The following is a 21,464-nucleotide window of genomic DNA, read 5'->3' as shown; positions in this document are numbered from 1 at the left end:
CAGCAGTAATAAACATGTTTACAGCCTAGTTCAGAAAACCATTTTAGGTTTATTAGGCCTGGTTTACTGTCATGACAACTCTGAGGAGGGTGACTTTTGTAACTCATCCATTTTGATGCTAATAAAGCTTAAAAATTTGAATGACTAGAGTGGTGGTGGCAGGTTAGCAAATGAGCCGTTAGCGCTAGCACAAGCAGCTTGCCTCCTGCTTGCTCCAAGGAAGGTCTTAGCCTCAAACACACATTAAAAGTGTTACAGCCTAGACGGCAGACTATGGCAAACACCCACCAACGTTTATTAGCTTTGGTTAGCTGCGAGTTAGCCTGTAGCTACATCGGCTCAGAGTTTGATGGGTGTCGATCATCTGCCCCTGCGCTCACAGCCACACTCTCAGCTCCATTTTGGTATTTTCCCACAAAGCCTTTTCCGGCTGTAGCGAAAGACTGCTTCATTCACTGTACGGCCCAAAAGTACACAACATTTCGCTGTAGCAGGGCACACTAACGTCACAAGCTTAGGCTACTCTCCGAAAAGCACACGTCATTAAAAGCCGACAGATACCCATGACAGTAGAGAAGAGAAACTATTAAACGTTAATACTTCTTTTATTTGACTCTGAACTGAACTCCAAAAACAATGTTTCACATTCTTGCGTGGAGCTTCCGTAGTTGCTAATGTTGCTAATGCTACTCTCCCATTAGTCTCTCACAACTAGTATTTGAGTCAGTCCCTGTGTTTATTGTTATTGGTTGATTGCTGAACAGAGTTTTTGGACCCTGACTTTGGTCACTAGAGAGGTCAATAAGCCGTCGGTGGGCCGGTCACATGAGCTGGCCACAGATCTGCGAATCATCCTCATTTTCACGTTTTTAGTCAAGATTCCATTTCTTCTGCTTGTTTTGCAGTTTTACAAAACAAAAGCTAGATTCACAGAACAGCTTCTTCTAAATGGAATGCAATAAAATAAAAACCACAGTAACTTTCTTTTTTCTGTTGACAATTCTTTCTCTTTTTCAAGAAGAAGACATGAAAATTACTTTTAAATAAAAGTTTAGCAAGAAACAAACACTGAATATAAATGTTCCAGCTCCAGGAGTTAAGTTAGCGATGAGTTGAAGAATTAAAGAACAACAATTTTAAACATTAACTAATCAGAGCAGATTGTGAGGCCCCCTGATCATAAAATTTGGGGTTGTGCTAATTTTGAAATATATATTTTATTGGACAATGAGCATAAATTAGTTTCTTTTAACTTGAAGCTGTTGATGGAACTGAATCCATTCATCCACATCCATCGATTGGTTATATTCTGAATGCAGTTTAAACCAATAAATGTCTCCAGATTATGGATTATTCATCCACGCCAAGTTATTTTTGGGAACTTAAAAAATCCAATTAGACTAAATCAAATATTTAGATGAGGAAAAAGGTTCTGGATGCCATTAATTTTTCGTCTGCACTAGTTGCTTGTGACAGTCTCAGAACTCTGGTCAATTAAACCAATTACAGCAACTGAAACTTTCATTAATCCAGTAATAACTTGATATTAACTGTGTACATTTTTCCAGTGGACAGTAGTAATGGGCTTATTAAGTTCTGAATGACCCCAGCTGATCCCTCTGCTTCTTCTGGCCTGGATTTCTGAGTGACTGGATGGATGTGCATGAATTTTACCAGAAATGTCTTCCTCCAGACAGAAATGGAACAGAGGTCTGAACTTTTAACACGCCATGTGAGTTTTAGAAACGTTGACGTTATTAAAGGTAAAGATTTAAAAACAGTCACTGGTGTCTCTTTCAGGTTAGAATTACTTTCCTACGCTGGTGTAGCCTGGCCTGCTCCTCCTCTGTTTAATTCTGCACAGAGAAAGCGTCTGAGAACTGTCTTATTCAAATAATCCCACCCTCTGAGAATTCTAACCGAGCCAATCAGCGCTGAGTAGCGTACGTCACACACCATAACGCTGAGTTTGTCATAAATGTGGTGACTGAAGCAGAGTTTGCTGCGGCTCTTTCCTTTGTTCTAAATGACTTGAATGTCTTTAAAACCACAAGCAGAAGCTCTAACAGCCTTTCTTCTAAAAATAAAAGATACTAAAAAAAAACTACAGTGCTCTTCGGTACAGTCGGCATTTCCATCTTTTTTCTGATTGGTTATTTTTGAGCTGCCTGGTCCCGCCCCACATGTGTCTCTCTGCCTGTGAGTTACCAAACTCTTTCTCTGTGCAGATTTAAACTGAGGATGAGTCTGACAGGCCAGACTAGTGCTGGTGTATGGTTTTAAATAAATTCTTCCTGAAGGCTGATTTAACACACACACACACACACACACACACACACACACACACACACACACACACACACACACACACACACACACACACACACACACACACACACAAAGCAACCTTGCAGGTAAGAAAATGCAAATGTGCCACTCTGTGATTCAATTTTAAAATTTGGAAAATTAAAATATTTGATATGTTTTTCATGCTATTGACAGCATTTACACACTAACTGAAAAATGTTATGAAATAATATTTTAAATAATTTATTTAGACATTTAAAGAGCAATAACCTCACAAGATGCACAATCCCACTGTGTGGTCCTCTTAAACAGTTAAACACAAAATGAGATTATTGCCAGAGTTATTTGTGCTTTCTTTCTGGAACAGCATCAAAAAAGATTTTTTTATTTAAAAGAACTTTATTAGAGGACAGAAGTTGCTCATTATTAAAATCACGTTGTAGGGTAGCTTAGCACAATAAATAATGGTGTCATCAGCGTAGAGGTGGATATCACAGTCTGAACCGCTGAGTGGTAGGTCAGTAATGAAAATCAATAATAACAAATACTATGGAAGTCTAAATCATTGTCTAATAGCATTATTTGAGTATGTGAAAGGCTTTTAGTTGATCATATGCAATAAAACATAAAATAAAGCAATGATGAGCAGAGTTTAACGGACGAATATGGTAACACTTTAGTTTATGGAACACAAATTAACCATTAATTAGCTGCTAATTAATATGCATATTAGTGGACTACTAAGTCAGAATTAGTCATTATTAAGCTATTATTAAGAGCTTATTACCAATGCTGTAATTCTAACATTAACAGGCCATAAATTAAGAGTTTTGTCATAATAAGCCATTCATAATGGTTTGTTAACTGAAAGTACATGGTTTGTTGCAGATTAGTGCACATACTAGTTAGATCAAATCAATATGTGGCTTTTAAAGAAGTAGTAGAAGTACTAGAAGTAGAAGTAGAATTACGGCATTAGTAATAAGCTGTTTATATGTGCTTAATAATGACTAGTTCAAACTTAGTAGTCCCCTAATATGCATATTAATTGGCAGCTAATTAATGGTTAAGTTGTGTTCCTTAAACTAAAGTGTTACCACAAATATTAAGCAGAACACAACAGCCAAAAATTATTAGAATAATTACAATCATTACTGTTGAAACCCATTAATTTAAGTATTTTTAAAAGGATGTACTAAACAGCATGTACCAGTAGGAATGTGACAAAGTAAAGCTTGAGGGTTGTCCTGGAGCATGTGGTGCCAAGATTTGAGTTGGAGGTCCAGCACCCACTGTGGGTCAGGGTCTTTGTGAATTTGGCTCACTTTCCTCAGACCTTATCAGATTAGTGTCCAGGGAGTTTGAAGGTCGGGTGAAGACCTTTCTCTTCTCTCTTTTCTGTGTACTTTCAGCAATTACTAAGCACTTTTAGCAAAGTCTGCTGCTGTCTCCTTGAGTGGGCCTTGATACTAAACAGGGAAGCTTGCTACCATGTTGGAGGCAAGAAATCAGAAAATCCTGTGACAGAGCTTTAGAAAAGAATTCATTTTCCCCTCCTCCTGTTTACATAAGAATTCTATTTTTCTCTAATTCCATTGTTCCAACATCCTCATTTCCCTCACCAGTCTTTCCTTTTCACCTTTCTCCTCTAATTCAACCACTCTCTCCACCCTTTCCATCCTCCAGACTCATTACTTGACTGATTGACTGACAAGCTGACCCCCCCCCCCCCTTGAGATTCATTCCTAACAGGTTTAATGGATCCTAAGTGGTTTAAAAGGTTAATCAGCATGTTAATGAGCGGTGTCAGTGGGATAAGTTAGTTGATTCATTAGAAAAGATTTTAACAGGCGTATGATTGATTGGCTGCTTCATGTCAGCTGTCAGTCACCTGTTGGTTATTACTCATTAGCAGAAGGGCAGTGTGGCTGGCTCAAAAGGCTCACATTTTGTTCTTTCAGGTTTTTGCCATTTTGAAGTGTGTTTCTGTCCAAAAGTTATGAAAAATGTTATTTTTACATGTTGTAGATGAGGGGTAGTCAGCTCCCTTCCCCGAGGGCCAGTATCCAGCATATTTCAGTTGTTTCCCGGCTCCAACACAGGTTATTCACCTGTTCAACAGCTCATGGAGCTCCACAGAAGCCTGTTAATCACCTAGAGATTGAAATCAGTTGCGTTGAAGCAGAGAAACAACTAAAACATTGAACAGCCTCTGTTCATAGAAATGGAGTTTACGTTTGTAATCCATCCATCCATCCATCCATTTTCTTCCACTTATCCGGGGTCGGGTCATGAGGGCAGTAGCCTAGGCAGGGAGGCCAAGACTTCCCTCTTCCCAGCCACCTGGGCCAGCTTCTTCAGGGCATTCTCAAGGCGTTCCCTGGCCAGGCGAGAGACGTAGTCCCTCTAGCGTGTCCTGGTCTCCCTTTAGGTGTCCTTCCGGTTGGACATGCCCAGAAAGCCTCACCAGAGAGGCATCTAGGAGGCATCCTAATCAGATGCCAGAGCCACCTCAACTAGCTCTTCTCGATGCGGAGAAGCAGCGAGTCTACTCCGAGCCCCTCCCGGATGACCGAGTATCTGACCCTACTAGTTTACGTTCTTAATGTCACCTTATAAACCTTTATATTATTATCAGCTTTACATTTTGGTAAAGCCATTACGGAAATGGAGTTATTCTTTTTAAGTTCAAACACTATTTGAAAATAGTCTTCTAACCCAATTTCCTGCATTTGCCACAAATTGGAAATAGACTTGGAAATATTCGGGTCAGAAAAGACACTCAGATCTACGTCACTTTAAAAATTAGCATTCATGGACTCACCCATCTTGCCTCGTAATGGGAAACAATAATGTTGGTTTAGCGTCCAGGAGAGAACAGAGCATTTTGTTAGCATTAGCAACTATACTAACATACAATGCACACAATGTAGCCACAGCTGCTGTGGTTTTGGGGGTCTGAGTGACATTTCATTAACCTTAAAGCACATATCGGCATAATAAAAATGAAAGTTGCGTAGTCCACTGTCAACCCTGTTTAGTTTTTTTCTTCCTCAGACTTTAACGGTTTTACTTCTTATGCTACTGCACACTGGAAGCAAAAGCGGTGTGGAATGGTTTACTCACGACAATCACAGAACTCAAGTGCACACCGGGAGAATCTCAGCACTGAAGCAACTTCTCCGCCCCACTCTTCGCTTGACTCGCAAGATCGCACGATCCCTCGACATTTCAAAGCTTACGATTTGTTTATGCAATCTGCCAATAAACCAAAACGAAGGAAATCACATTTGATATCGCTGGTTGATGTCATACTCTTTTGTTCCTCTCCACCGCCAGGAGGAAAGCCACCAAAACACACCGCTGCACTTCTAGAACGATGCTGTGGGTAAATAAGCTGTTAGGTCACACGTAAGCTTCATATATATATATATATAAAATTGCATCACTGCAATAGTTTTATTTTTTAAATTACTGGAGATTGTACACTGAAACCGTGTTGGATTTCCTGTCTAGCCCTATGTTAATTTGGAAAATGACGCGCCAAAAATATCATAAGATCCTTTGAAGTTTATAAAACACGATTACGACGTTTGTGCTGTTTCACCTGGAGCCCATATGTTGTTCTGGTTCACTACATCCTGCTTTTCTTCAGGATTACGAGTGGTGATGGTAGGAACTCTTCTGCGGTATTAGTAAACATTCATGGTGCATTAAGATTGGTCCAAATTTGTCTCTAAATGAACAAATCTGGTTTGGCGGGGTTAGTCGGGTTTATAAGACATTGCTATGAGACCTCGGAGGGACACATTTGGCTCTGGGTGCTGCCAGACGGTTTTCCTTCCGTGTGTGTGTGTGTGTGTGTGTGTGTGTGTGTGTGTGTGTGTGTGTATGTGTGTGTGTGTGTGTTTGAGGTCAGGCATTTGGCTCATACAAACCACCTCCTCCTTCTGCTGCTACCCAAATTATAAAGTCCTGAATTAATAATAATCTCATAATAATGTATGCCCAAGTTTGTAGAGACGGGGCAGAGGGGCGAGCGAGGCAGCCGAAGAAAACAAAGCAAAAAAGGATGAGTGGATGAAAAAAGTGAGGGGGAGGAGGTGGACAAGTGGGGCGATCCAGAGAGATGATTAATAGACCTTGAGAAGAGGAGAAAACAGATAGATAGCCGGAGAGTAATGGGGCTTTAGGAGGACGTCATTTGGCAGAAGAGTTTGGCTACATTTTAAACTAAAGAATTCATGACGTCCTGCTGCTGACCACTTTAAAGGGAGACGGTGTTGTTTTGGTGTGTTTGGGTGTGTGTCTCTGTGCGCTGGACCCATTCCGGGTTCTTGGATGCAGGACAGGAGCACGTTCTTGAACTCGACTGTTTTGTAAATAAAAGCCTGCAGCTCTTCTGCATACCCGAACAAATCTACCAATTATTTTTAATTGTCCATTTAAATGCCTAATTGATGCTTCAAAATAATTCATGCTGGCAGGGTTTTAAGACATGCCAGGAGCATTATGCTGATAGACCTAAATTAAAGGAATTAACCATTTTAATTCAAATATCTCTGCCTAAGGATACCGTGTTCCTGTGAAAAGAGTGAAATCACTTCTTTTTAAAGCATTTAAATTTCACTCACAATATGTCTGGCAGCCCTTCTGAAATTTGCAGGGATGACAAGATTTAGAAAATGTTGACTTTTAAAATTGCCTTTTAGAAAAGTAAAGTCAACAGGATTAAATTACAGAGTTTTTATATGTTTTCTTGTTCTGTGTTGTAATATTCATACTCTTGTTTAGTTTTCCAATTTTGCCAATAAAGTATTTTGCCAATATGGCAGAAATGTTATTACAGAACCTTAGAGCTAAATATAAGACAGCCGATGGTCGTCAATTACCATGTTTAATTAAAGCGTGGCATTTATTTAGCAATATAAACTTACCTTAGGACCAAAAAGCATTAACATTTCTGTTTATCAAGTTTTAAAAAGCCAATAATGTCATATTCTTATAGTAGATTTGATGTATTTTCACTGTTAGAACTGCTGTAAGTGCATTTAAGCAACTTCGACAAGTATCTCAACTTCACACCATAATATGGTGAAACTTTTCTAGATATGTACAATTGTAATCCAAATTAGACGAAGTTACAAAGAAGTGCCTGAAGTGCCTTTTTTAGTTGGCTCAATTGTCCTAAATCTAAAGATAGATCCTTATATTCTGTGAGAATCAAACTTTGATCGTGAAAATGAACCAAAATGAACCTGTATAGATCCCCTCATGAAGCCGTCAAATAATAACTGAGGTGGAATCACAATGTGTGAAGATCAAAGCGGAGGGATAATTGCCTTCCTGCTTGAACATTTGTTAAAAGCGGCAATTACAGTTAGAGACCTAAAGGCACTCATGCCGACACGGTTACTCAGACTGAAATGGTAAGAATAGTTTCATCTTTTCTTTTCTAGTTTTACAAACTAAATTTTCATATTGGATCATTGCATTTCCGTTGGGGAGACTCAATGCGGTAGATGTTTCAGAAGTGGCAGCATAACGGGACCTATTCAAGGACCCATATGTTTGGTAGTTGGGATATACAGGGTGGGCCATTTATAGGGATACACCTTAAAGAAATGGGACTGGTTGGTGATGTTAACGTCCTGTTTGTGGCACATTAGTATGTATGTGAGGGGGCAAACTTTACAACATGGGTGGTGACCATGGTGGCCATGTTGACGTCGGCCATCTTTGATACAACTTTTTGTTTTTTTCAATAAGAGGGTCATGTGAGACCAACTTATTGGGAATTTCACAAGAAGGTAAATAGAGGGTTCACCCTTCTTAGCCTCCTTAGGTCTGACTGATAGTAAACTGAGAGGTGAACCCGATTCATGATGAGCGAAGAACACTGTTCTTACCTTGGCACGGACACCAAAGTGTATTGAGGTTTACCCAGTTATCATGTGTTTTGTTGACTTGGATGAACCACCACTCATCTTTGGTGAACATTGGCTGATCCATGTAGAACCGAAGGGAGGTGAGATTATGCATTTGCTCTCGTATTATTAGTAGGAAGTTAGACTCTTAAGTGTTAAACTCTTCTTTGGTTTCTGTAACTCATCAATACGGTTTAACATTAATGGAAACAATGTCTAAGAAAGAGAGAGTATCCAGTTTGGATTTGTTGGTCTTGTCACGAACAGAACTCAAAAACCAGTAATGACGCCAAACACAGTGAAAGTATATAAAAAAAAAGTTTTATTTTTTGTGGAGTTACCAGATATGGGCGAGGCTGGAGACAGAGTCGAAGAGGAGGCGAGGGTCAAAACCAGATCAGACAAGCAGGTACAGGGAACAGACTGGACATGAGGTGGAGGACAGGCGAGGTTTGTAATGGCAGGCAGAGTACAAGGCAGGGGTCAGGCAAAAAAACGAGGTCCGGAGGCAGAAATCAGGCAGGGTTTTTTTTCTCATATTTAGTCAGTCTGCACTAAGCTAGTCATTCATTTACAGGTGCTGGCCAGTAAATTAGAATATCATCAAAAGGTTGAAAATATTTCAGTAATTCCATTCAAAACGTGAAACTTGTACATTATATTCATGCAATGCACACAGACCAATGTATTTCCGATGTTTATTACGTTTAATTTTGATATTTATAGGTGACAACCAATGAAAACATCAAATCTGGTATCTCAGAAAATTAGAATATTCTAAAGGCCAATGAAAAAATGTTTGTTTCTCTAATGTTGGCCAACTGAAAAGAATGAACATGAAAAGAATGTGCATGTATAGCACTCAATACTTAGTCGGGGCTCCTTTTGCCTCAATAACTGCAGTAATGCGGCGTGGCATGGACTCGATCAGTCTGTGGCACTGCTCAGGTGTTATGAGAGCCCAGGTTGCTCTGATAGTCGTCTTCAGCTCCTCTGCATTGTTGGGTCTAGCGTATTGCATCCTCCGCTTCACAATACCCCATAGATTTTCTATGGGGTTAAGGTCAGGCGAGTTTGCTGGCCAATCAAGGACAGGGATACCATGGTCCTTGAACCAGGTGCTGGTGGTTTTGGCACTGTGTGCAGGTGCCAAGTCCTGTTGAAAGGTGAAGTCTGCATCCCCATAAAGTTGGTCAGCAGCAGGAAGCATGAAGTGCTCTAAAACTTCCTGGTAGACGGCTGCATTGACCCTGGACCTCAGGAAACAGAGTGGGCCAACACCGGCAGATGACATGGCACCCCACACCATCACTGACGGTGGAAACTTTACACTGGACCTCATGCAACGTGGATTCTGTGCTTCTCCGCTCTTCCTCCAGACTCTGGGTCCTTGATTTCCAAAGGAAATGCAGAACTTGCTTTCATCAGAAAACATAACTTTGGACCACTCAGCATCAGTCCAGTCCTTTTTGTCCTTGGCCCAGGCGAGACGCTTCTTGCGCTGTTTCTTGTTCAAGAGTGGCTTGACACACGGAATGCGACACCTGAATCCCATGTCTTTCATGAGTCTCCTCGTGGTGGTTCTTGAAGCGCTGACTCCAGCTGCAGTCCACTCTTTGTGGATCTCCCCCACATTTTTGAATGGGTTTGTCGTCACAATTCTCTGCAGGGTGCGGTTATCCCTAGAGCTTGTACACTTTTTTCTACCACATTTTTTCCGTCCCATCGCCTGTCTGTTAATGAGCTTGGACACAGAGCTCTGCGAACAGCCAGCTTCTTTAGCAATCACCTTTTGTGTCTTGCCCTCCTTGTGCAAGGTGTCAATGATTGTCTTTTGGACAGCTGTTAAGTCAGAAGTCTTCCCCATGATTGTGGTGCCTTCAAAACAAGACTGAGGGACCTTTTAAAGGCCTTTGCAGGTGTTTTGAGTAAATCAGCTGATTAGAGTGGCAGCAGGTGTCTTCTATATTCAGCCTTTTCAGAATATTCTAATTTTTTGAGATACCAAATTTGGAGTTTTCATTAGTTGTCACTTATGAATATCAAATTTAAATGTAATGAACATTGGAAATACATTGGTCTGTGTGCATTGCATGAATATAATGTACAAGTTTCACGTTTTGAATGGAATTACTGAAATATTTTCAACCTTTTGATGATATTCTAATTTACTGGCCAGCACCTGTAGTACTTCTCTAACCAGAAATGTACATTCATCAAGTGCAAAAATACATGAAGGTCAACATTAGTACCTTGGTGTCTGTTCTTTGATGAACAGTGACCTGAAAAGCATTCATCTCCAGCTCGATCAATGCAATAGTGGTGACTGTAATTTAGAGGATGGATTGCCACAAGCCCTGTAGAATGTTTTTTCTATGTTGGAATGAAAATTGCTAATATATGGAGAATCATGATAATTTTATACTGTCCATATGTGCAAGCAGCAGAGAGGAAGTGTGCCTCGGAAAAGGTCTCCAAAAATGAAACACAGCAGATTTTCTTCATGTAGTTGACTTATCAGATGCTTTGATTTTATCACTTATTCAATACTGCTGATTCAGTATAATCTAAATCTGCATTTTGTGATGTTCTGTTTGGTAAAAAATACTTTGTTAAAAACAGGCATCAGGTGTTTTCCAGCAACGGTGGTTTTTTAGTCAATTTTGCCACCTTAGAAGTTTTTATTCCTACAGAAAAAGTTATTTCTCGTATCTAATAGAGAAACAAATACATACATTTTTCATACATAACATCTGGACAGATTATTTTTTATTTTAATTTAAATCAGGGTGTCTGATTATACTTTTTTCACTTGCAAGTTTCCCGGTAAAACATTACTAAAGATGCTTGTGAAATCAATGGGAACAATGGAACTCAATGGGAACAATGGAAATCAGTGGGAACAATGGAAATCAATGGGAACAATGAAGTAATTTCTAAATTTTCCATTCAGCAAGCAGGGACTTATTTATTGTATCCATGAGCAACCAAACCTTTGTATATATCAACATCTCCACCTTGCAGTACAAACTACTCCAAACTATCTAAAAACCTGCTGACCTCATAATCTTGCATAAAGCGTATACTGTACTTGGTAGTTCAAGGGAATGCTCCTTCATTGTTGTCTTTCATAGGTAGTGTTTTCTATTTGAACAATCCATTTCTTAATCAGTATTAAGCGATATCTTTCTTTGCTGTGTCCTTGTAAAGATGGAGTTGTGGGTTGTAGAGTTGGAGGTACCTTTTGATCTCAGTTGTGTGTTCAACAGCAGTAATAATTCATGCCAATCACATTCAAAGACTCTCGTTTCTATCAAGTTAGCGGGTAAAATTAATCAGTAAATGGAGAAATATTTAACTGATTTCACAAGGCATTAAAAAGTATTGTGATTTGTAAAATATATCAAGGAAAAGCAGTTTGCTCAAAGGGAGTAGAACCAGACCTATGACCCTTCAAAGATCCTGCTTGAGAGCTGGAGAACAGGAAGAGGGAGGATTTGAAGTACTTGTTCCAATATTTGTAAACAGTTGCTGATTCAGTAAACTTCCATGATCATCATAAAGAAAATAGTGTAGTTTCAGGGCCTTTTAAGGAGCCATGTGAAAGGATGCGACAGTTTACCTGGAAACACTAAAAAGCACTAAAAGCTCTTTGGCGTCATTAATATCCCACTCTGAAATACTGTAAAATAGTCTGAAAAGAAAGCAGATAATCATAAGATAGTTATAAGTCAAAGTAAATGGAATAAAGTCATAAGGGTCAACACTCTTTGGGTTGGGACAACTCCAGATGAAGTTGTTGGAGATGGACAACTATTATCTCTTTGGTATCTGCATGGAATGCAGACGCAAAAGTGCTACTGAGACATCAGACAAATACAAAGTGGCTAGTTTAAAGGGGAGTCTGACAGAGAGGAGGAAATAATGACATGGTGTGGAGCCGTTGCTCCAACACACCTGAATCAATGGAATAAATCACCTCTAAAAATTGTTTGCTTCTCAGAAATTCAAAATTTGGACTCATCAATTTAGGTAATCATTTAAATCAAGTATCACCAACTCAAGTCATAAAAGGGCGCTATCCTGCAGGTTTTAGAAGTTTCTTTCAGCACTAACCCACCTGAACTAAATGAACGGGTCATTAACAGGCTTCATCAAAATGTGTTATGTTGAGGAGGTTATTAGTTTGAATTTGGTGCATTAGAGCTGGTAAAGATCTAAAACTTTCAAAATGGTGGTACCTCAAGGACCGGAGTTAGCCTTTGATTCACTGTGGCCCACGGACCACAACTAGAAAATAACTTTAGGTGAAGGAAACAAAATGTCCAGAATGCAGAACACGGAGATGGTGAAACTACTGACTGAACACAAAACTTATATATTATGTTGTCTTAATGTTTCATAGCTTCTAATAGTGTCTGCTGTTACCGTAACATGGTTGAAATATGTACAAATATTAGTTTTCTCCAAAATTCTAAATGTAATTATTACTTATTGAGTCAAAAACTTTGCATTAAAACCTTTTAGTTCTTATTTGTATCTTATTTGCTGTTGGTTTTATGTTTATAAGATTTATTTTATTGTTTTGTTTTAATATTTGACAAAGTTTTTGTAATATAATGTGTTGAATGTAAGAGTTTTAAATGTATTATTTGGACCTTAGGAAGACTAGCTGTAGTTAATGGGGATCTTTTTATGAATAAAAAAATAAAGTTCAACAATAAAACTTTAGTCATTTTTTACTAAATCTGGTCCTGAAAGCAACATATTTTTATTATAAATGAGAAAGAAAGAGAAACATATATGGTTGACCCACTTAGCCTACACTTTTCTATTGTCTAACCCTAACCATGACGTTGCTGTCACTCGTGGCTACATGGAGTACTTTAGGGGGGCTGAAGAGCCATGTGGCTCTATGGGTGCAGGTTAAAATGTCCTGATTCAGTTTTGGACCAATAGCTTGGCTTTAAGGCTTTTATAGCGAATCTATAGAATAAGCCAGGTTTTGAACGCAAACACAGTTATGGAACACTGCTGTTACCAGGGCCCGCGTTGCCAGATGAAACGAGATGGCGCTAAACACCAGTCACCATTTCTAGGTCCAAACGCCTTTTGTGGTCCACTTCAAATGTTTTTCTTTTTGGGACTCTGGTAGTTTGTCCTTTTTTTTTTTTTTTTTTTTTACCGTGTCCTGTCTGGCTGTGAAGCAAGCAGAATTGATGTCTGAATGCTGGTGACAAGCCTTACAGATTTATTCTCAGGAGGAGCATCAAAGCGTTTGCTTTTAATGTCACGCCTGATACTTAAAACTTTATTGTTATTGTTGTTGAATGCTTTGTAATTCCGACCAGACACGGAGACAGAGGTGAAAGAGAAAGGAAGAGAAAAGGTGGAGAGAGGGGGGGGGGTCCACAAAAATAAACAATGAACAAGAGTCTGCTTCTAGACCTGCAGAAAAAGACAAAAAAAAAAAAAAGGACACAAAAAAGGGACACAACAACAATACAACAAGATCTACCTATCACTGCGTCAACTTGATGAAAAAACAAAACAAAAAAAACAATATATATATATATATAATCAACATTGCTTAACTGAAGAATCACGATAATAAATCACAATGCATTAAGTGCCCCCCATAGTCTTAAGACATGTGTTGAACGTGCCCAAGCCCATACTTTTGAGAGCACCATGTGAGCACCGGTGTATGTACACGCGCTTGTTTATTTAAGGTTTCTCTATAGGAGCGTCCAACAGAGAGTGTGAGGGACCACAGATCCGCCCCCCAAAGATGCGCAGGAGACGGGGGGGAGCTCCAAGTCCCAGAGATCCAGGCGTTGCCCCAGAATGCAGGAACCCCAAGGAGACTGCAACCAGAAAGGCCCCCGCCCCCCTCGAGAGGCACAGAGGATCACCCCGGGGGGCCACAACCAGCAGCCGGCAGAGTCCCTGGAGATATCAGCGGCAAGCCCACAGGCCCGCCCGCAGCCTCCCACCCCCTAGCCGGCCGAGCCCGGGACCCAGCGACCCGGGACTCAGGGGTGACCACCCCCGCCGGGGACCCAGCAGAGCCCAGGGACCCAGACCCCACCAGGCAGCCACCGGGATCTATCAGGCAGATGCCAAAATCTTAAACCCCCAGACCCGGTTGCCACAAACACTCAGGCAGACCATGGCACAAGCCCCCACACCAGGTGTGGCAGGGGGGACAAAGATCTATATCATCAAGAGAAGTTCCAGGAGAGGGGAGGACCCAAAGGCCCCACCTGACATATACAGTCATACACAAACACAGTCACACACTCCCTCCCTCATGCTCACACATGCACATACAACCCAAGACTTACAAAAATGCACGCCGGACACTCACTCATGCTCCCCATACACACCCTATTAACTCTGGTCCCGGTACTGCTGCACATGGGGTACAACCATCACCGGTAACCAGAGTTGGACCCTTTCTGCTGGGGTGCTGATGAGCAGGCTCCCCCGCCCAACGCTGAGCACAGCAACCCACCACCCCAGACCCCAACCAGACGGCCAGATCTCCCTCCTAGCCTCCAGCCCCAGGAAGCCTAGCAACAACAGAGGTGGCTAAGACCCCTAGTCTCCCTCCACCTGCTCCAATATAGTGTTGTGTGATCATGAGGTGTATTCCATGGCTGTGGTGAGTGGGCAGTGCGGGCATCATCCGGCATATGCCAGCTGATGCCACCGCACCACCCCACTTACACCCTCAGCCATCAGTGTCTAAGTGCGGTTTAAAATTGGAAGTGGGCACCGGCACTCGGGAGGAGGCTGAAATATCCCCCTGCCAAATGCCGTTGAATGTGCTCACTCCCAAGGCCCTAAGTGTGTGTTTGTGTGGAATGTCGTCAGTGGAAGTGTATAAGGTGCAAATAAAATTGGGGGGCAGGTTGCCACAGGAATGCGGAAATGGGGTCCATACCCGCACTCCCTGACTTGCCCACCCCCCAAGGTCCTATGTGTATGTTTGTGTGATGATGTGAGGGAGCAGGAGGAGAGAAATATGCGGGGATGGGGAGGAATGGCTGGTTGGGCTTAGCCCTCCAGGGAGCCAGCTTCCCTACTGGCCCCAATAGGCACCTCTGTTGTCAAACTGCCACCCAGGGCATGGAGACCCCAGCCCATCCTGCCAGGGCCCAAAGCAGCAGCATTACAGAGCCTCACGGAGTCCGAGGGCACCAACCCAGCCCCATCCCAGCAGAATATCTATGCCCACCCCTGCATTTGCACAACTTCCAGAATATATAAGACATGGGACATCCAGGTAAGGTTTGGTCCTCCCTGTCCTGGACCTCCCCCTCCCCTGTGATGGAACGGCAGAGGAGCCAAGGTCTACCTGATGCTCCCGAACCCGGGCCAGGCACTGCTGAGTGTTCCTGCCTTCTTCCCAGCAGCATATATGTCAGGACCCGACCCCCAAGGCCCCGCCCAGATCCCCACAAGGGGCCGGCCACCCCCAAACCCCGAGCCCCCAGGCCCCCACCCAGACCCGCCCAGGGGTATTGCAGCCGCCAGGCAGTGACCCATGGCCGCCGCCAAGATCCCCAAGGGCCCCCACTCACAACCGCCAGTAGTCCACCCCCCGAGGCAACCCAAGCACCTCCAGAGGGGGGCAACAGCCCCCCAGTCCCAGACACCCCCAGTGAACCCACCTCCAGGGAACATCCGGATACTCCAAACTCAGACCCCACCCCCGTCCCCACCCACACCATCCCGCAGGACAACATCAATGGCCCCCCACCCTCGCTATGTGATGGAACCGATCAAAGGAGCCCAGTTTGTCCTAAAGTTGAAGTGGTAGCAGCCGGCTGTTTCTCCTTCTCTGATAAAATGGAGCGGAGAACCTCTCACACCAGCGGTGTTCTGTTGGAACAAACGCAAGTTCCTAATGACTGGAGAACCCAGGGAAGTACAGTGTTTCGGCCAGACGGATACCCAGATGGTCAAGTAGATGCTTTCGTCCAAAACGAGTTATTGGCAGAGGTTTTGAGACAAATGCAAGAGAACCATTTTATAAAGGGTTTTCTTCATTTTTAAATCCCCACAATATATTCATAGTTAAACAATGTTTGATTGATTACATTGATTTATTAAACATTGTTGAGGCATAGAAGAATTGTTTATCTTCATTTGTTTTGCAAATTTGCCATCAAAGCTTTAATGTGCACCGCTTGTTTCCCTGTCCCCAAGATGGAGTCATGACGGGGCCGTCTTACAGAACGTTTAGGAAGAACTGACTCTTCTTTTTGACCTTTCAGAGGCCACCCTGTTGAAATTCTACTCATTATCTCACAATCAATACGTAGTTTGTGCGTTCCAAAATTTTTAATGTTTTGAAAGCATTTTTTCTCCATTGTCAGCATAATTAAAATGTCACAGCCGTCTGTTGATTGATGTATTTCAGCGGGATCTTGACTCTGACCCCTTAACGTGTCATTTTTAAAAGTGCTAAGCAGTGATTCTTAGTCGGCTTTGATGGAAACCAAAGCTAATTTCACATTTCAATTAGGTGTGCGGAGTATCTGCAGATATAACCATTATTAAGTCTCTTGGTGGTTATAAAAGGATTTAAAAATGAGACTAAATTATGAAAGAGTTTTAAATATTGTCTCATTTTGAATCGACATGTTTTACTTTGTGAACTTTCAAGTTTTCTGGGAATGCTGTGTGAGTGTGTTCTTTAGTGTGTGTGTGTGTGCACACTGTGCAATTTGGTTCAGACAAACTTGAATCCGTTATTTTAACAATAACGGATTCAAGTCTTGCAAGACATCAATGCAAGATCTTGGTGAAACATTAATGCAACACTGGATGGAATAAATCAGGTGACTTTGCCTACTTTGTGTTTGCTGGTGTCAGGTATGAACAATATGTTTCCTTCCCTGTGGCGGAACCTACCAATCACATCCCTCCATCATCTTTCTTCATTACGTATTCATGAGTTTTCATGTCTGCGGGGCCGTGATTGGCCTTTAATGAACAACTGACGGCATTATCAGTCAACCAGTGCTACGCCAACAAATAAGTCAGTCAGTACAAAAGAAACGCCAGCCAACCAAAGGTAGGGAAACATTATTCAACTTGATCAGTGAGACAGCAAAGCCCTGGGGGAGGTAGACGCATTGGACACTGTTGACTGCATGGTGCCTCGCCACATGACCCATCTCAGACCCACTCATGACACAAGTGGATAATTACAACTGAGGAAAAATATAATATTTAGCAGATGTGGAAAATAAAACCAAGCCCTTTTCCTGCTTTGCTGTAACTTTTAAGCCATTAATCAAACCGAGTACACTGATACTTCAACAGAATCATATGAGCTCATAAATCTACGAACTTTCCCTTTATCTTTCTAAATTATTGTGGGAGCTTGCATTTTACCAGAATCGGGTTTCATAATTTACTTGGTGTCTTGTTTTTGGGCGGCTGGCAGCAGTCGGATCATTAATGCATGGGTTGTGGTGGAATGAGAGCGACTGAATTAATGCGAGTTGGTTGGGTATGCATATTCTGGAGATGTTGAATGATTGCTGCTGTGTGGTTACAAATAGACCCATCGAATGTGGAGAATCACAATGCTTACTGGTATTTTCACCAATTTACTGCATTTGCTAACTGGAGATATACAAAATTATGATTAAGTACTGACAGATTTATTGAAAAGGAGCAAGAGATAAACATTTTTATCAAGCATTGGGCTGTTTTCTGGGAGCTGGAAATGGAGATTTTGGACTCAACACTATGAGGGTTTTCCAGGCTATTAGTTCTTGTGGTGGCTTTTCAACTCACAGAAGAATGTCTCAAGTTCACATAACTCAGCACAATTACGTCATTTACGCATTCCCCAACAGTTATAGTGAAAATGTGCGTCAGCCCCACTTTATGGATCTTTGAGTTTAATGATGAAAAAAAGTGTTAAAATCCTTAATCCTTCATTAAAAATGAGACAAACATAAAATATTTTGGTCAGACTAGGGAGTCATAGCAGACAATAATGACCGTACTTTTTATTTTTGGGTGTATTTTTTTGGGTTTTTAGGCTGGAACGACTTTCTAGTTTCTTGACTCATCAAGCTGTATTTGTTCGAATGGACCATTCCTAACGCTACATCTGTCAAGGGTCTCTGTTGAGCAAAGAATAACCTACTTTTAAGCAGGAGCTAAATGAACTAAACCCAGTTTAAATTACTTTTAATGACCACAGTACCACCCATCTGAAAGCAAGAGAATAAGCGAGATGGTTCCAAGGGCTGTGGAAGGTCTGACCATTATTTATTGACCAAAGGGGTCTCAGGTTAGAGCACCTTTATGTGCTGACAGCCACAGCAATAATAAGCTGTTACATCTTTTCTTCTGTAAACCGTTTTACTTTGGTGTCTGGTTTGTTGTTGATCCCATGCTACTAAATATGCAGCGTTGTTACATTTTTCAACATTTTACTTCTACGATGTGCTATACTTAAGTGCATGTGCCATCCCATCTGTTTGCATTAGTGCTGCAGCCTGTAGGCTAGAATAGTACCCAGGCCATATTTAACTTGGATGCATAATCAAGCAGGACAGCCTTGATGATGCATATAAATAAGGAGTAATACAAGGAAGGAATCAAATCAAATTTAACTAAAAAAAAGGGATTTGGGGACTTTGATCTCACCTGATTTACAAGAACTGGGACAAATTAAGGGAAGCATTTTTATTTTTTTTATTTGTTCTTTACAAAAGAGGACTTTTGCTCCCAATTTCAAACATAATGAATGCCTGCATGCATGTAAAAGGTAATAAAGGCTTTACTTAGTGTTAAATCTGTATGTTTAAGGCAGCTGTAATAAGCTGAATGTTTATGAATTGACCTGAGAACACAAAATAAATGTTGGTCCAATGAATCTGTGTATAGAAATATAAATGCAATGTACTTTAAGCTTGTTTCTGCTTTAATAGCTGTGACACCGGTGTCGAGAGTAATTCAGTTCTCTCTGCGTAGGTGGATCACTGAAAAGTGGCTGGTTTTTGTTCAAAGCTGCTTTTAGTGACTACAGGTTACGACTTATGGAGCAACCTTTATAACAGGGTTGATGTTAAAATGTAAAGCAGATTAATTTAGTTCTGAGTTAGGTTTAGTTAATAAAATACAATGATGTGTTAAAACAGATTAAAGCAAAAAAAAAGTATTAGTGACAGAAGAAAATGAAAAGGTATAGATAATAAGATTGGTGTTTTTTCGTCTGAAGAAAATGTTTAACGCTTGTTATAATTTCATAATTGACTTGAAGGGGAATTTCCACCCTTAAGTGAAATTTCGTCTTTTGCCATTTTCCAAAGTGGGAAAGTGGGGGAAATGATTTTGTAACCAGCCCAGTCATTGTCCTGATCTGGCAGTATTCTGTTAGCTTTAGCTTAGCATACACAATGTAAGTGAATGGTAACAGCTAGCATTTCATGTGAAAAAGTCATGGAAAATTACCAGTAATGGTGCAAATTTTTCTTGATGGCCTCAATAATCATAATAACTCGTTCACTGCCAATGACGACTAAAGTCAACTAAAGTCGTCATTTGCATTTTTTTTTACTGTGTGGGCATCGGAACGAGCCCCCGCACCGTGAGAACAGACATCTCAGCTCTAAAGCCGATCTTAATCCATGTACGTCACACATCACGTGATCAGGAAGCAGAAAATCCTTGTGTTAGGAGATCGTTTTGGGCCGCTGTTGTAAAAAAAAAAAAGTGTGGCGCGAACCGGAAGAGCTTCTGCAGATCACAATTCAACAACGGATTACAAAAGAACGGATGAAGCTCTAAACACGGATTCATCCTGATGTAATAAATGAGACTCCTTTTTATTTTGGTAGTTTTCGCGTTGAAATCATCCTAGCGCGCAACGTTCTGTGACTTTTAAAAAAACAGTAAAAACGCTCAAACGCCGGCAGCGAAAGGCTTTCTCAGGAAACGGCAGGCGGTGAGTGAGTTAACTGTAAATTTTACTTTTATTACTTATGTCATGAATTTTTATACAGTCTAGAAGTTTGCTTCCCAGTGTTACTATGTGACACTGCTTCACCGTTCTCCTTGAATTTTGTCCGAGTTTTATGGAATTTCAGCTCAGACTTCCTTGTGAACATATCCCACAGGATTTGCTCTCCGCCAGTTTCCTTCCACATAACTTTGAATTGAATCATATATATTTGATGTTTGAATGCTATGCTGTTATGTTGGATTAAAGCTGCAAGCGTGCCTTGTGTGTATGGGAGGACAAGTGTGTGTGTGTGTGTGTGTGTGTGTGTGTGTGCGTGCGTGTGTGTGTATGTGTACGTGTGTGTGTGTGTCAATGTTTTCAGGACTTTCAGTTAATAAATCTGTCAATAGGACTAAAGTAATGAAATATAAAATTTCCATAACACCAGGGTTCTTCAAGAGTCGGACGACACTTCCAACAAAATATCCCATAATATATTTCTGAGGAGAATCGGGAATTTTGGAATTTCTCTAACATTTTACTCTAATTTTATCATTTCAAAGGTTTCTTTGCCTTCTTACTTTGTTTTTATTGTTGTTTGTGTTGCTTTGCTCTTCTCTTTCCCAGCATTGGAAAAGAGACGAATTAGCCCCCCCCCCCCCACCCCCCATTTTATTTTAAATATCCCTTTGCTAGATCTAATTATTTTCTCCACTTTATCCGATCTGTTATCTGATTTCTCTTCTCTGTTCTGTGTTCTGTTCTCTTCTGCAGTGAAGCGATCAGTAGATTTTAAATCGCGAGGCGTTAAATTGTTCCCCGGCAAAGACTCCAGCAACAAGTTTTCGATATGTGAGTTAAAAAATCTCCGTGTCCTTTTGGTTAATGACCTAATGGCTTTATTTGACTTCAGCTGTTTTATTTCTGTTCTGCTTTTTATTAATTTTGCCTGCTCAAAAGGCTTTTATTCAACACATTTGCGCCTTTTATAATTCCCGATTCCCTGAACTCCACATTAACAGTAAAATAACTATTCTTAAATATATAAATGGCATAATTGGACGAGATTCCTTTATTGAGCACGAATGTGTTGAAACCATAAAAGTCCTTTTGCATATTTTCATCATGGTTTTCTTTTATCCTGCTTGCCAGTCGTGTGTCTCCGTGCGTTGACTTTTCCGTGTATGTATGTTCAGGTCATGGTATCTTGCCTCCTCTTTGTTTGCTCCGATATATTTAATCAGGGCTCG

The 21,464-nt window shown here is 41.0% G+C and overlaps 1 protein-coding gene across 10 annotated transcripts in view; it reads left to right on the top strand.

Annotated features, from left to right (window-relative positions):
- The window catches only part of LOC107372769 (CUB and sushi domain-containing protein 3), a 630,513-nt gene that overhangs the window by 340,512 nt on the left and 268,537 nt on the right, over positions 1-21,464 (top strand). For 8 of the 10 annotated variants that reach the window (XM_070547446.1, XM_070547444.1, XM_070547447.1 and 5 more), the window contains one exon: positions 20,989-21,066. The exons of the other annotated variants lie outside the window; for them this stretch is intronic. In XM_070547446.1, coding sequence (XP_070403547.1) covers positions 20,989-21,066 — 78 coding nt within the window. The remainder of the gene's footprint in view (positions 1-20,988; positions 21,067-21,464) is intronic. 10 annotated transcript variants of the gene reach the window in all.

Source organism: Nothobranchius furzeri, chromosome 19, assembly GCF_043380555.1.
Source record: "Nothobranchius furzeri strain GRZ-AD chromosome 19, NfurGRZ-RIMD1, whole genome shotgun sequence".
Lineage (NCBI taxonomy): Eukaryota > Metazoa > Chordata > Actinopteri > Cyprinodontiformes > Nothobranchiidae > Nothobranchius > Nothobranchius furzeri.
This window is presented reverse-complemented; position numbering and strand designations above follow the sequence as displayed.